The 17,184-nt window shown below is 38.8% G+C and overlaps 1 protein-coding gene across 1 annotated transcript in view; it reads left to right on the top strand.

Moving 5' to 3' along the window:
• LOC145240043 (zinc transporter 6-like) overlaps window positions 1–17,184 on the top strand; it is an 88,577-nt gene that overhangs the window by 42,700 nt on the left and 28,693 nt on the right. The window contains exons 9-11 of the mRNA XM_080103631.1: window positions 424–567; window positions 6,767–6,886; window positions 9,146–9,248. Of these exons, the coding sequence (XP_079959757.1) occupies window positions 424–567; window positions 6,767–6,886; window positions 9,146–9,248 (367 nt within the window). The remainder of the gene's footprint in view (window positions 1–423; window positions 568–6,766; window positions 6,887–9,145; window positions 9,249–17,184) is intronic.

The following is a 17,184-nucleotide window of genomic DNA, read 5'->3' as shown; positions in this document are numbered from 1 at the left end:
TTACAAAATATTAAATAAACAAAAAATACTGTAAAAAAAAATTAAATAAACAAAAATACAGTAAAAAAATTAAATAAACAAAAATACTGTAAAAAAAATTAAATAAACAAAAATACTGTAAAAAAAATTAAATAAACAAAAAAATACTGTAAAAAAATTAAATAAACAAAAAATACTGTATAAAAAATTAAATAAAAGATACTGTAAAAAATTTAATAAACAAGATACTGTTTTAATAATTGCCGGCTGCTGCGATTTCATTGGCTAAGCATTTTGGCACCTAACATAATTTGCTTGAAATGCCACCTCATATTCTGCATAAATACCGAAAAATGTTTCGCAAGACAGTTATATTTTTTAAACAAACTTAAAAATATTTTTCTTTTATTGAGAGAATAAGTTTGTGTTGTGTTCCATCATCAGAGGTCGCCTGCTGGTCGGAACGATTGTTGCTTTTGTTGTGCACTTGGTTGTCACATACGGCATCACCAACCGTGCCATGAACCATGTGATTGCTGCTTCCAGTTCAAGTTGGCTCCAAGAACACATGACGGACATGAGTCAAAGGTTAGTCCTTCCTACTTCTTTGCATATTTATGGGTTTTTTTTTGTGTTATTTGTTCTATAGTGAAGATTGGTTAAGCAATGTACAAAAATTCAAAGTTGTGTTAGATTTTGTGACAGTTTTAATGTCATCTTAACGTTTTTCCCTATTATTTCTTTCCCAATTTTTGTAGCTGGACCAAATATTTTTTCTGCAAGTTCTACATTTTTTTAGTCCAAGAAGAACTAAGAATTTAACAATTTCTCATAATGGCCGTTTCCGAGCATCACTCGTCCTGTTCATTTGTTAACAAAACATTTTTATTTCGAACGCATTTCTCTCCAACATCAACGTTTTTCTTTGGCAGACGTTTAGCTATCCTGAATATTCTTTTCGTCCTTTACCTTCACGATAAATCTGGTAATCTTTCTCAGCATCTTTCTTAACTTTATTTCTACTCCTATTGATTAAATAAAGCGTTCCGTTAGAAATTCTGCACAGATTCCCGAGTTCAACAAGATACACCCGTAGAAGATGAGAGATTACATCGACCAAAATGTGCAAATAACACTCAAGAGATGTTGACTAATGGGAATTGTATGAATGAGAAGCAAACAATTCATTACTGATGGTTGTTCAGACAATGTACAGAAATACTCAATTCTCATAGCTGGACCAAATTTTTTATTGGTGTAGTCAGTTGAGAAGTAGTCCTATAGTATTGTGTTCCACAGACAGGCAGTTCTAGGAAAGAAGCTTTGCTCATAAATTTTTTTTTAAATTTTAGGCACAGATAATTCTTGACGTTTGTTGTAGTTTAATGAGTGTTTACCAGTAATGTTTTACAGGGTGGGTGACCATTGATTGAAGTTCAGTCAAGCAGCTAAGAGGTTTTTATTGTATATCGTTCTTCTAAAGTGGTCTCACGTCCAGATTGCATTTTTGAAGAGTCTACAACAATTTTAAATGCCTGTACAAAAAACGCCTGGAAACTTATTGCAGGAAACTTGTACATTCTAAGATGAAGTACTGTTACAAAATCAAACGGCTTCGAAATCTAGTGGGCGATGTCCTTTTCTCCTTCAAAGATGTTGCAAGTGTTTCTCTGTTCTATCATTTTCATGGTAGAAGAGACGTTGTGAGTCTTTTTTTATTTTTTGCTTTCATGGCAGGTGCTCGACTAAGCTTAAGTCTGTGGTACACCCCTAATTCCTGTAAAACATTCACACCAAGCACTCGTCTAACTACCACCACTATTAACATCTTCCCTTACTCTCTATCTGTGCTTAAAAAACAGAAAATTCCATGAGTATAGTTTCATTCCTAAAACTACCTGTCTGTGGAACACATTACCACAGGGAAGCTTCTAAGCTGACTACAACATGGTACCAAACTGGCTTTGAAATCTACTGAACGATCTTCTCGTCTTTCTTATAGCCTATTTCTCACAGAAGAGATGTTGTTAGTCATTTTTATCGTTATTGTACATGGTAGTTGCTCAACTGAGTAGAGCTGTTGCCCTTGTAAAACATTCACAACAAAAACTCATCTAACTGCAGCCGGTGTCAATAATTTTCCCAGCAATTCTGAAGATAGAAGACTTAGATGAGCTTATAGATACTACACCTGCTAAACACCAATTGATTAAGCCAAGTCCTCTAGTTAAACAAAAGGTTGACATTAAAAAAATTAAAACTTGTTTAAAGTCCATAACTCACTTGTAAAATGTGCGTCAACAATTGCTTCCAAATTGTGTGATGTGCGTCAACATTTTGTTTTGTGTGATGTGCATAAACATTTGGTTTTAAATTGTGTGATGCGCGCCAACATTTGGTTTTAAATGGTGTGATGTGCGTCAACATTTGGTTTTAAATTGTGTGACGTGCGTCAACATTTGGTTTTAAATTGTGTGACGTGCGTCAACAATTGGTTTTAAATTGTGTGATGTGCGTCAACATTTGGTTTTAAATTGTGTGACGTGCATCAACAATTGGTTTTAAATTGTGTGACGTGCGTCAACATTTGGTTTTAAATTGTGTGATGTGCGACAACATTTGGTTTTAAATTGTGCAATGTGCATCAACAATTGCTTTTAAGTTGTTTTATGTGTGTCAATAATTGGTTTTAAATTGTGTGATGTGCGTCAATAATTGGTTTTAAATTGTGTGATGTGCGTCAATAATTGGTTTTAAATTGTGTGATTTGCGTCAATAATTGGTTTTAAATTGTGTAATGTTCATCAACGTTTGGTTTTAAATTGTGTGATGTACATCAACGTTTGGTTTTAAATTGTGTGATGTACATCAATATTTGGTTATAAATTGTGTAACGTGCGTCAACAATTGGTTTCAAATTTTGTGATGTGCGTCAACAATTGGTTTTAAATTGTGTGATGTGCGTCAATAATTGCTTGCAAATTGTGTGATGTGTGACAATTGTTTTTAAATTGTGTGATGTGCATCAACGTTTGGTTTTAAATTGTGTAATATGCATCAACGTTTGGTTTTAAATTGTGTGATGTGCGTCAACGGTTGGTTTTAAATTGTGTGATGTGCATCAACGTTTGGTTTTAAAATTGTGTGATGTGCATTAACGTTTGGTTTTTAATTGTGTAATGTGCATCAACATTTGGTTTTAAATTGTGTGATGTGCGTCAACAATTGGTTTTAAATTGTGTGATGTGCATCAACATTTGGTTTTAAATTGTGTGATGTGCGTCAACAATTGGTTTTAAATTGTGTGATGTGCATCAACATTTGGTTTTAAATTGTGTGATGTGCGTCAACAATTGGTTTTAAATTGTGTGATGTGCGTCAACAATTGGTTTTAAATTGTGTGATGTGTGTCAACAATTGGTTTTAAATTGTGTGATGTGCGTCAACAATTGGTTTTAAATTGTGTGATTTGCGTCAACAATTGGTTTTAAATTGTGTGATTTGCGTCAACAATTGGTTTTAAATTGTGTGACGTGCGTCAACATTTGGTTTTAAATTGTGTGACGTGCGTCAACATTTGGTTTTAAATTGTGTGACGTGCGTCAACATTTGGTTTTAAATTGTGTGACGTGCGTCAACATTTGGTTTTAAATTGTGTGACGTGCGTCAACATTTGGTTTTAAATTGTGTGACGTGCGTCAACATTTGGTTTTAAATTGTGTGACGTGCGTCAACAATTGGTTTTAAATTGTGTGATTTGCGTCAACAATTGGTTTTAAATTGTGTGACGTGCGTCAACATTTGGTTTTAAATTGTGTGACGTGCGTCAACATTTGGTTTTAAATTGTGTGACGTGCGTCAACATTTGGTTTTAAATTGTGTGACGTGCGTCAACATTTGGTTTTAAATTGTGTGACGTGCGTCAACATTTGGTTTTAAATTGTGTGACGTGCGTCAACATTTGGTTTTAAATTGTGTGACGTGCGTCAACATTTGGTTTTAAATTGTGTGACGTGCGTCAACATTTGGTTTTTAATTGTGTGACGTGCATCAACGTTTGGTTTTAAATTGTGTGATGTACATCAACATTTGGTTTTAAATTGTGTGATGTACATCAATATTTGGTTATAAATTGTGTAACGTGCGTCAACAATTGGTTTCAAATTTTGTGATGTGCGTCAACAATTGGTTTTAAATTGTGTGATGTGCGTCAATAATTGCTTGCAAATTGTGTGATGTGTGACAATTGTTTTTAAATTGTGTGATGTGCATCAACGTTTGGTTTTAAATTGTGTAATATGCATCAACATTTGGTTTTAAATTGTGTGATGTGCGTCAACGGTTGGTTTTAAATTGTGTGATGTGCATCAACGTTTGGTTTTAAAATTGTGTGATGTGCATTAACGTTTGGTTTTTAATTGTGTAATGTGCATCAACATTTGGTTTTAAATTGTGTGATGTGCGTCAACAATTGGTTTTAAATTGTGTGATGTGCATCAACATTTGGTTTTAAATTGTGTGATGTGCGTCAACAATTGGTTTTAAATTGTGTGATGTGCATCAACATTTGGTTTTAAATTGTGTGATGTGCGTCAACAATTGGTTTTAAATTGTGTGATGTGCGTCAACAATTGGTTTTAAATTGTGTGATGTGTGTCAACAATTGGTTTTAAATTGTGTGATGTGCGTCAACAATTGGTTTTAAATTGTGTGATTTGCGTCAACAATTGGTTTTAAATTGTGTGACGTGCGTCAACATTTGGTTTTAAATTGTGTGACGTGCGTCAACATTTGGTTTTAAATTGTGTGACGTGCGTCAACATTTGGTTTTAAATTGTGTGACGTGCGTCAACATTTGGTTTTAAATTGTGTGACGTGCGTCAACATTTGGTTTTAAATTGTGTGACGTGCGTCAACATTTGGTTTTAAATTGTGTGACGTGCGTCAACATTTGGTTTTAAATTGTGTGACGTGCGTCAACATTTGGTTTTTAATTGTGTGACGTGCGTCAACATTTGGTTTTTAATTGTGTGACGTGCGTCAACATTTGGTTTTTAATTGTGTGACGTGCGTCAACATTTGGTTTTAAATTGTGTGACGTGCGTCAACATTTGGTTTTAAATTGTGTGACGTGCGTCAACATTTGGTTTTAAATTGTGTGACGTGCGTCAACATTTGGTTTTAAATTGTGTGACGTGCGTCAACATTTGGTTTTAAATTGTGTGACGTGCGTCAACATTTGGTTTTAAATTGTGTGACGTGCGTCAACATTTGGTTTTAAATTGTGTGACGTGCGTCAACATTTGGTTTTAAATTGTGTGACGTGCGTCAACATTTGGTTTTAAATTGTGTGACGTGCGTCAACATTTGGTTTCAAATTGTGTGACGTGCGTCAACATTTGGTTTCAAATTGTGTGACGTGCGTCAACATTTGGTTTTAAATTGTGTGACGTGCGTCAACATTTGGTTTTAAATTGTGTGACGTGCGTCAACATTTGGTTTTAAATTGTGTGACGTGCGTCAACATTTGGTTTTAAATTGTGTGACGTGCGTCAACATTTGGTTTTAAATTGTGTGACGTGCGTCAACATTTGGTTTTAAATTGTGTGACGTGCGTCAACAATTGGTTTTAAATTGTGTGACGTGCGTCAACAATTGGTTTTAAATTGTGTGACGTGCATCAACAATTGGTTTTAAATTGTGTGACGTGCGTCAACAATTGGTTTTAAATTGTGTGACGTGCGTCAACATTTGGTTTTAAATTGTGTGATGTGCGTCAATAATTGGTTTTAAATTGTGTAATGTTCATCAACGTTTGGTTTTAAATTGTGTGATGTACATCAACATTTGGTTTTAAATTGATGTACATCAATATTTGGTTATAAATTGTGTAACGTGCGTCAACAATTGGTTTCAAATTGTGTGATGTGCGTCAACGATTGGTTTTAAATTGTGTGATGTGCGTCAATAATTGCTTGCAAATTGTGTGATGTGTGACAATTGTTTTTAAATTGTGTGATGTGCATCAACGTTTGGTTTTAAATTGTGTAATGTGTGTCAACGTTTGGTTTTAAATTGTGTGATGTGCGTCAACAATAGGTTTTAAATTGTGTGATGTGCATCAACGTTTGGTTTTTAAATTTTGTGATGTGCATCAACATTTGGTTTTAAATTGTGTAATGTGCATCAACATTTGGTTTTAAATTGTGTGATGTGCGTCAACAATTGGTTTTAAATTGTGTGATGTGCATCAACAATTGGTTTTAAATTGTGTGATGTGCGTCAACAATTGGTTTTAAATTGTGTGATTTGCGTCAACAATTGGTTTTAAATTGTGTGATTTGCAACAACAATTGGTTTTAAATTGTGATTTGCGTCAACAATTGGTTTTAAATTGTGATTTGCGTCAACAATTGGTTTTAAATTGTGATTTGCGTCAACAATTGGTTTTAAATTGTGATTTGCGTCAACAATTGGTTTTAAATTGTGTGATTTGCGTCAACAATTGGTTTTAAATTATGTCATGTGCGTCAACAATTGGTTTTAAATTGTGTGATTTGCGTCAACAATTGGTTTTAAATTGTGTGATTTGCGTCAACAATTGGTTTTAAATTGTGTGATTTGCGTCAACAATTGGTTTTAAATTGTGTGATTTGTGTCAACAATTTGTTTTAAATTGTGTGATTTGCGTCAACAATTCTTTCTAAAGCAAACAATATTAAATTTGTATTAAAGTTTAACTGCATAAATATTCCTAATGTTTTCTTTTTGTTTTCTTCTTGCACAGTTTGTGTCATATTGTTCCTGGCCTGAGTAAACTTCTTCTACCTCGACTGAACCCGTCTGCTCTAATTGCCTTCGCTGGTGCCATTGCTCTGTTCATCACATATGTCCTCATCGACACCAAGTAAGCAAATCGGTTCTTATCCAGAATTCAAAAATCTTTATGATGTACGTATCTCTCATGGGACGGAAATGTCATATTCCAAAAATAAATTTGTTTTTTTTCATAAAAAAATCATATTTTTACAATTTGTAACTGTTTCTGGCATTTTGTTAGTATGTTGTAGCCATTAGCAGGCTTATTTTAGTAGTTTGAATTGAGTTGTCTGCCTTTATTGAATATGGCGGATCAAGGAACATCATTCATGCTTCGTCATAAAATTTGATTTTATTACTTTAAAAAAAAAAACTACTACTTGATCAATGTATATTATTTTTGGTATATGATATTTTTATTTTATGATTGGTATGTACATCATAAAGATTTTTCAGTATTTGTATAGTTTAATCAAGACATTAAAAAATGAAAATATTGAAAAAAGATTTATATTCTACGTATCCGTTTTGGATTGAAGATCTCCCAAAATTTCACTTAATTTGATCGAGTAGTTTTTTTTTTACAGCGGAAAAACACGTTTTTATGACAGCATGTTGTAGGTAGCCATCTTTGAATTATTTTTAACACGCCACGGGGAGATAACTCAGTTTAAAGCGCTGACACTCCCTCCCCATCTTTAATACTAGCTTTTCCTCCTAAAAATCCAACCTTTTGCTCAGTGTTTTTTGGCTGTAAAAAAAAACTACTTGATCAAATTCAGTGAAATTTTTTTTTTTTTGGAGAACTTCATTCCATAACGGTGGCTTACAATATAACCTTTTTTTAATATTTTCATTTTTTAATCTCTTGATTAAACCGTACAAGTACCGATTTTTCTTTATTTTTATTTTTTATTTTGGTTAGGTTGAATTCTGGACTTGCACCAGCAAAATAATACTCAGTTATCTGCCCTTAGACAACTGTTTTGGTTTATATTTTGACTATTTTTTTTTATCAACGCCCTTTCCAGTAATGTTTTACCTGTTCACAGATATGATTGGTGTCATTGATTGTTTGTGTGTTGTATATGTTGTATGATTGATATTGTTGTTTTCCCACTTCAATCTGATAAAGAACTTACTTTTCAAATTCATTATTCTTAAATGTTCTCCAGTCTTCAAAAATTCTGGCAAAAGAACTGACCAGGTCAATTATCACTCCATCAATCTCCCCCACATCTTTGCTCAAAGAAATTGTAATTAAATTATACTACACAAGCACAGTCTATTCCAATGAAGGTTACCAGGGTTTTCTATTTTGTTCTGTCTTTCCCAGTGATTCTAATAATACTCCATTTTGTTGAAATCTTGATTTTTCTAGCATATTTACACATTTCAAACATGTTTTTCTTCAGATTGCATGCGTATTACTAAATAGATTTTAATCCAATTGTTGGTGCTGATACTTACCTATAGCAAGTTTTTTTTTTTCATTTTGTCTTTCAAATTAATTGAGACATTCTTTAATTCACTTTCCCTTCCCAGTTCTGTTTAATAATCTGTGTGTATTGCATCCAGCTAGATTCAGAAACATGTGGCTTACTTGCCATAAATGTTTTCATATGGATGTACTCAAAATCTCTATTTTTAGTTCTTGTCGAAAATTTCCCCAAAATTATAAAAATATAAAGAAAAATATGATGTATGTACTTGTGATGCATCGAAAATGTTGCATAAATTGATAAAGTAGTTTTACTTTTATAAAGAAAATAATTTTTTGAGTGATTAATAGGAATTTGTAGGCATTACAACATAAATCTCTCAAATTTGAATTGTTGTTGAGTTATCTTTCTTTATTTCTTGAGATTGTTTTAAAAATGGTGAGCAAGAAAGTCACTCCTTGTATGGCAGAATTCCTCCTATATTTAAAAAAAAAACACAAAAAAAAAAAATCTGTATGATGTACATATGTGTGATGAAATAAAAGTATCATATTCCAAAAATCATATAAATTGATCAAGTAGTTTTATTTTTATAAAAGAAAATAAAGTTTTATGAGTTATTGAAGGGAAACTGTCTTCACTGCTGTTTTAAAAACAAAGTAAAGAAACAAAGGGAGATAACTTAATAATTCAAACTTGTGAGATTTTACAAATTTCCATTAATCGCTTAAACATGATTTTCTTTTTAAAAATAAAACTACTTGATTGATTTATATAATTTTTGTAAATATATTTTTTGTTTTGTCATTATGCAGATTCTTTATTTTCATTTTTTTTGAAGTAAAGGGAATTCTGGAAAAGAGTCATATTTTCTCTTTATTCATGGATTATAATTTGCTTTGTAGAAATTACTATGCTGCAGACACTTTAGCTGCCGTATCGATAGCCTTGATGACGTGGGGCACCATGTTTCCGATGAGTATGTACACGGGGAAAATACTTCTACAGGTAACAATTTTTTTTGCTTCATTTTCAACATGTTTCATTTTTTTTTTCCTTGAATGAGTTCAAATCTGGTCTATATATGAATGTCATGTTGTGTGACGCAACCCCTTGGTGGGGGTGGGGAGTGAAAATGGCGACAACAAAGAGCGAGAACAACGCTCTTAAAAGGTAAAATTGGTACCGGATTGAAGTTTTTTGTGTAAAAGCTCTCCCGGACAGCAGCGGATGACCTGACAAGAATTAATACACGGTGTCCACAAAGTCTGGCTGCATAATCTACACGGTGCCCACAAAGTCTAGCTGCATAATCTACACGGTGCCCACAAAGTTTAGCTGCATAATCTACACGGTGCCCACAAAGTCTGGCTGCATAATCTACACGGTGCCCACAAAGTCTGGCTGCATAATCTACACGGTGCCCACAAAGTCTGGCTGCATAATCTACACGGTGCCCACAAAGTCTGGCTACATAATCTACACGGTGTCCACAAAGTCTGGCTGCATAATCTACATAGTGCCCACAAAGTCTAGCTGCATAATCTACATGGTGCCCACAAAGTCTGGCTGCATAATCTACACGGTGCCCACAAAGTCTGGCTGCATAATCTACACGGTGTCCACAAAGTCTGGCTGCATAATCTACATAGTGCCCACAAAGTCTAGCTGCATAATCTACACGGTGTCCACAAAGTCTGGCTGCATAATCTACATAGTGCCCACAAAGTCTAGCTGCATAATCTACACGGTGCCCACAAAGTCTGGCTGCATAATTTACACGGTGCCCACAAAGTCTGGCTACATAATCTACATGGTGTCCACAAAGTCTGGCTGCATAATTTACACGGTGCCCACAAAGTCTGGCTGCATAATCTACACGGTGTCCACAAAGTCTGGCTGCATAATTTACACGGTGCCCACAAAGTCTAGCTGCATAATTTACACGGTGCCCACAAAGTCTGGCTGCATAATTTACACGGTGCCCACAAAGTCTGGCTGCATAATTTACACGGTGCCCACAAAGTCTGGCTGCATAATCTACACGGTGTCCACAAAGTCTGGCTGCATAATTTACACGGTGCCCACAAAGTCTAGCTGCATAATTTACACGGTGCCCACAAAGTCTGGCTGCATAATTTACACGGTGCCCACAAAGTCTGGCTACATAATTTACACGGTGTCCACAAAGTCTGGCTGCATAATTTACACGGTGCCCACAAAGTCTGGCTACATAATTTACACGGTGCCCACAAAGTCTAGCTGCATAATTTACACGGTGCCCACAAAGTCTGGCTGCATAATTTACACGGTGCCCACAAAGTCTGGCTACATAATTTACACGGTGCCCACAAAGTCTGGCTGCATAATTTACACGGTGCCCACAAAGTCTGGCTACATAATTTACACGGTGCCCACAAAGTCTGGCTACATAATTTACACGGTGCCCACAAAGTCTGGCTGCATAATTTACACGGTGCCCACAAAGTCTGGCTACATAATTTACACGGTGCCCACAAAGTCTAGCTGCATAATTTACACGGTGCCCACAAAGTCTGGCTGCATAATTTACACGGTGCCCACAAAGTCTGGCTACATAATTTACACGGTGCCCACAAAGTCTAGCTGCATAATTTACACGGTGCCCACAAAGTCTGGCTGCATAATTTACACGGTGCCCACAAAGTCTGGCTACATAATTTACACGGTGCCCACAAAGTCTAGCTGCATAATTTACACGGTGCCCACAAAGTCTGGCTGCATAATTTACACGGTGCCCACAAAGTCTGGCTGCATAATTTACACGGTGCCCACAAAGTCTAGCTGCATAATTTACACGGTGCCCACAAAGTCTAGCTGCATAATTTACACGGTGCCCACAAAGTCTGGCTACATAATTTACACGGTGCCCACAAAGTCTGGCTACATAATTTACACGGTGCCCACAAAGTCTGGCTACATAATTTACACGGTGCCCACAAAGTCTGGCTACATAATTTACACGGTGCCCACAAAGTCTAGCTGCATAATTTACACGGTGCCCACAAAGTCTGGCTGCATAATTTACACGGTGCCCACAAAGTCTGGCTACATAATTTACACGGTGCCCACAAAGTCTAGCTGCATAATTTACACGGTGCCCACAAAGTCTAGCTGCATAATTTACACGGTGCCCACAAAGTCTGGCTACATAATTTACACGGTGCCCACAAAGTCTGGCTACATAATTTACACGGTGCCCACAAAGTCTAGCTGCATAATTTACACGGTGCCCACAAAGTCTGGCTACATAATTTACACGGTGCCCACAAAGTCTGGCTACATAATTTACACGGTGCCCACAAAGTCTAGCTGCATAATTTACACGGTGTCCACAAAGTCTGGCTGCATAATTTACACGGTGCCCACAAAGTCTGGCTACATAATTTACACGGTGCCCACAAAGTCTAGCTGCATAATTTACACGGTGCCCACAAAGTCTGGCTGCATAATTTACACGGTGCCCACAAAGTCTGGCTACATAATTTACACGGTGCCCACAAAGTCTAGCTGCATAATTTACACGGTGCCCACAAAGTCTGGCTGCATAATTTACACGGTGCCCACAAAGTCTGGCTGCATAATTTACACGGTGCCCACAAAGTCTGGCTGCATAATCTACACGGTGTCCACAAAGTCTGGCTGCATAATTTACACGGTGCCCACAAAGTCTAGCTGCATAATTTACACGGTGCCCACAAAGTCTGGCTACATAATTTACACGGTGCCCACAAAGTCTGGCTGCATAATTTACACGGTGCCCACAAAGTCTGGCTACATAATTTACACGGTGCCCACAAAGTCTGGCTACATAATTTACACGGTGCCCACAAAGTCTGGCTGCATAATTTACACGGTGCCCACAAAGTCTGGCTACATAATTTACACGGTGCCCACAAAGTCTAGCTGCATAATTTACACGGTGCCCACAAAGTCTGGCTGCATAATTTACACGGTGCCCACAAAGTCTGGCTACATAATTTACACGGTGCCCACAAAGTCTAGCTGCATAATTTACACGGTGCCCACAAAGTCTGGCTGCATAATTTACACGGTGCCCACAAAGTCTGGCTACATAATTTACACGGTGCCCACAAAGTCTGGCTGCATAATTTACACGGTGCCCACAAAGTCTGGCTACATAATTTACACGGTGCCCACAAAGTCTGGCTACATAATTTACACGGTGCCCACAAAGTCTGGCTGCATAATTTACACGGTGCCCACAAAGTCTGGCTACATAATTTACACGGTGCCCACAAAGTCTAGCTGCATAATTTACACGGTGCCCACAAAGTCTGGCTGCATAATTTACACGGTGCCCACAAAGTCTGGCTACATAATTTACACGGTGCCCACAAAGTCTAGCTGCATAATTTACACGGTGCCCACAAAGTCTGGCTGCATAATTTACACGGTGCCCACAAAGTCTGGCTGCATAATTTACACGGTGCCCACAAAGTCTGGCTGCATAATCTACACGGTGTCCACAAAGTCTGGCTGCATAATTTACACGGTGCCCACAAAGTCTAGCTGCATAATTTACACGGTGCCCACAAAGTCTGGCTGCATAATTTACACGGTGCCCACAAAGTCTGGCTACATAATTTACACGGTGTCCACAAAGTCTGGCTGCATAATTTACACGGTGCCCACAAAGTCTGGCTACATAATTTACACGGTGCCCACAAAGTCTAGCTGCATAATTTACACGGTGCCCACAAAGTCTGGCTGCATAATTTACACGGTGCCCACAAAGTCTGGCTACATAATTTACACGGTGCCCACAAAGTCTGGCTGCATAATTTACACGGTGCCCACAAAGTCTGGCTACATAATTTACACGGTGCCCACAAAGTCTGGCTACATAATTTACACGGTGCCCACAAAGTCTGGCTGCATAATTTACACGGTGCCCACAAAGTCTGGCTACATAATTTACACGGTGCCCACAAAGTCTAGCTGCATAATTTACACGGTGCCCACAAAGTCTGGCTGCATAATTTACACGGTGCCCACAAAGTCTGGCTACATAATTTACACGGTGCCCACAAAGTCTAGCTGCATAATTTACACGGTGCCCACAAAGTCTGGCTGCATAATTTACACGGTGCCCACAAAGTCTGGCTACATAATTTACACGGTGCCCACAAAGTCTGGCTGCATAATTTACACGGTGCCCACAAAGTCTGGCTACATAATTTACACGGTGCCCACAAAGTCTGGCTACATAATTTACACGGTGCCCACAAAGTCTGGCTGCATAATTTACACGGTGCCCACAAAGTCTGGCTACATAATTTACACGGTGCCCACAAAGTCTAGCTGCATAATTTACACGGTGCCCACAAAGTCTGGCTGCATAATTTACACGGTGCCCACAAAGTCTGGCTACATAATTTACACGGTGCCCACAAAGTCTAGCTGCATAATTTACACGGTGCCCACAAAGTCTGGCTGCATAATTTACACGGTGCCCACAAAGTCTGGCTACATAATTTACACGGTGCCCACAAAGTCTGGCTGCATAATTTACACGGTGCCCACAAAGTCTAGCTGCATAATTTACACGGTGCCCACAAAGTCTGGCTGCATAATTTACACGGTGCCCACAAAGTCTGGCTACATAATTTACACGGTGCCCACAAAGTCTGGCTGCATAATTTACACGGTGCCCACAAAGTCTAGCTGCATAATTTACACGGTGCCCACAAAGTCTGGCTGCATAATTTACACGGTGCCCACAAAGTCTGGCTGCATAATTTACACGGTGTCCACAAAGTCTGGCTGCATAATTTACACGGTGCCCACAAAGTCTAGCTGCATAATTTACACGGTGCCCACAAAGTCTGGCTGCATAATTTACACGGTGCCCACAAAGTCTGGCTACATAATCTACACGGTGTCCACAAAGTCTGGCTGCATAATCTACATAGTGCCCACAAAGTCTAGCTGCATAATCTACATGGTGCCCACAAAGTCTGGCTGCATAATCTACACGGTGCCCACAAAGTCTGGCTGCATAATCTACACGGTGTCCACAAAGTCTGGCTGCATAATCTACATAGTGCCCACAAAGTCTAGCTGCATAATCTACACGGTGTCCACAAAGTCTGGCTGCATAATCTACATAGTGCCCACAAAGTCTAGCTGCATAATCTACACGGTGCCCACAAAGTCTGGCTGCATAATTTACACGGTGCCCACAAAGTCTGGCTACATAATCTACATGGTGTCCACAAAGTCTGGCTGCATAATTTACACGGTGCCCACAAAGTCTGGCTGCATAATCTACACGGTGTCCACAAAGTCTGGCTGCATAATCTACACGGTGCCCACAAAGTCTGGCTGCATAATTTACACGGTGCCCACAAAGTCTGGCTGCATAATTTACACGGTGCCCACAAAGTCTGGCTGCATAATTTACACGGTGCCCACAAAGTCTGGCTGCATAATCTACACGGTGTCCACAAAGTCTGGCTGCATAATTTACACGGTGCCCACAAAGTCTAGCTGCATAATTTACACGGTGCCCACAAAGTCTGGCTGCATAATTTACACGGTGCCCACAAAGTCTGGCTACATAATTTACACGGTGTCCACAAAGTCTGGCTGCATAATTTACACGGTGCCCACAAAGTCTGGCTACATAATTTACACGGTGCCCACAAAGTCTGGCTGCATAATTTACACGGTGCCCACAAAGTCTAGCTGCATAATTTACACGGTGCCCACAAAGTCTGGCTGCATAATTTACACGGTGTCCACAAAGTCTGGCTGCATAATTTACACGGTGCCCACAAAGTCTAGCTGCATAATTTACACGGTGCCCACAAAGTCTGGCTGCATAATTTACACGGTGCCCACAAAGTCTGGCTACATAATCTACACGGTGTCCACAAAGTCTGGCTGCATAATTTACACGGTGCCCACAAAGTCTGGCTGCATAATTTACACGGTGCCCACAAAGTCTGGCTGCATAATCTACACGGTGTCCACAAAGTCTGGCTACATAATTTACACGGTGTCCACAAAGTCTAGCTGCATAATTTACACGGTGCCCACAAAGTCTGGCTGCATAATTTACACGGTGCCCACAAAGTCTGGCTGCATAATTTACACGGTGCCCACAAAGTCTGGCTACATAATCTACACGGTGTCCACAAAGTCTGGCTGCATAATTTACACGGTGCCCACAAAGTCTGGCTGCATAATTTACACGGTGCCCACAAAGTCTGGCTGCATAATTTACACGGTGTCCACAAAGTCTGGCTGCATAATTTACACGGTGCCCACAAAGTCTAGCTGCATAATTTACACGGTGCCCACAAAGTCTGGCTGCATAATTTACACGGTGCCCACAAAGTCTGGCTACATAATCTACACGGTGTCCACAAAGTCTGGCTGCATAATCTACACGGTGTCCACAAAGTCTGGCTGCATAATCTACATAGTGCCCACAAAGTCTAGCTGCATAATCTACACGGTGCCCACAAAGTCTGGCTGCATAATCTACACGGTGCCCACAAAGTCTGGCTGCATAATCTACACGGTGCCCACAAAGTCTGGCTGCATAATCTACACGGTGTCCACAAAGTCTGGTTGCATAATCTACATAGTGCCCACAAAGTCTAGCTGCATAATCTACACGGTGTCCACAAAGTCTGGCTGCATAATCTACATAGTTCCCACAAAGTCTAGCTGCATAATCTACACGGTGCCCACAAAGTCTGGCTGCATAATCTACACGGTGCCCACAAAGTCTGGCTACATAATCTACACGGTGCCCACAAAGTCTGGCTGCATAATGTACACGGTGCCCACAAAGTCTGGCTACATAATCTACACGGTGCCCACAAAGTCTGGCTGCATAATCTACACGGTGCCCACAAAGTCTGGCTGCATAATCTACACGGTGCCCACAAAGTCTGGCTGCATAATCTACACGGTGCCCACAAAGTCTGGCTGCATAATCTACACGGTGCCCACAAAGTCTGGCTGCATAATCTACACGGTGCCCACAAAGTCTGGCTGCATAATCTACACGGTGCCCACAAAGTCTGGCTGCATAATCTACACGATGCCCACAAAGTCTGGCTGCATAATGTAGCCAGACTTTGTTGCCACCCTGTATATCAAATACTAAAGCGAGTTAAAATTTAATAATAACACATAACTTGCTGACTGCAGGTGTAGGAAATTGTAAAAACAATACCAGTTATGTTTTGTCTTCATCCAAGGCCAGATGTGGCCTGAGGTCAGGGAATTGACCTCTAAGGTGTGTGAAAAAATATGATTTATACAATTCTTTTGAGAAAGATCCCTAATTAATATGCAGAGATATGTTGGCTAATTACCAACCAGAGAAAGCTTTGTTGAGGGATGAAGCAAGATAATTGGCCGAAAGGGGGGGGACCAAACATCCCTCAGGCCCACATCATCCCCAACTATTAAAATGATTACACGAGCAATTTTTGTGAGTAGTTGTATTTTTGAGTTGAGTGAATTCGCCAAACTTAGTTTGCCACGCTTCCCCCCTGCCTGTTGCTGTCGCCACCCGTCAACTGAGGAAAATTAGAAATTTCAAGAGACTTCGAAAACAGCTATCAAAAACTTGTAAAACGAAATTGTAAATATTTTTATCGACTGAATAATTAGAGTAGAAGAAAAAAAAAAGCAAAATTTATTTTCTTTTTGTGAAGCGGATTTTTGTCTCTTTTCACCTAAGTGGCGACATCTTGAGTTATTAACTTTTCAGCGAACGACTCGCACTGCAGAGTGGACGGCATATCAACCCTTGATTCAAGAAGTGAGTGAGAGAACACTCGACCACTATTGAAGACTGACTGTGTGTGACCAAAGATCCTATCACAGTTGTTTCCGTGACAAGAACGGATCACATTTG

This window comes from Euprymna scolopes, chromosome 19, assembly GCF_053919585.1.
Source record: "Euprymna scolopes isolate OS-2025 chromosome 19, ASM5391958v1, whole genome shotgun sequence".
NCBI lineage: Eukaryota > Metazoa > Mollusca > Cephalopoda > Sepiida > Sepiolidae > Euprymna > Euprymna scolopes.
Note: the sequence above shows the minus strand (reverse complement) of the source record. Positions and strands in the feature narration are given on the sequence as shown.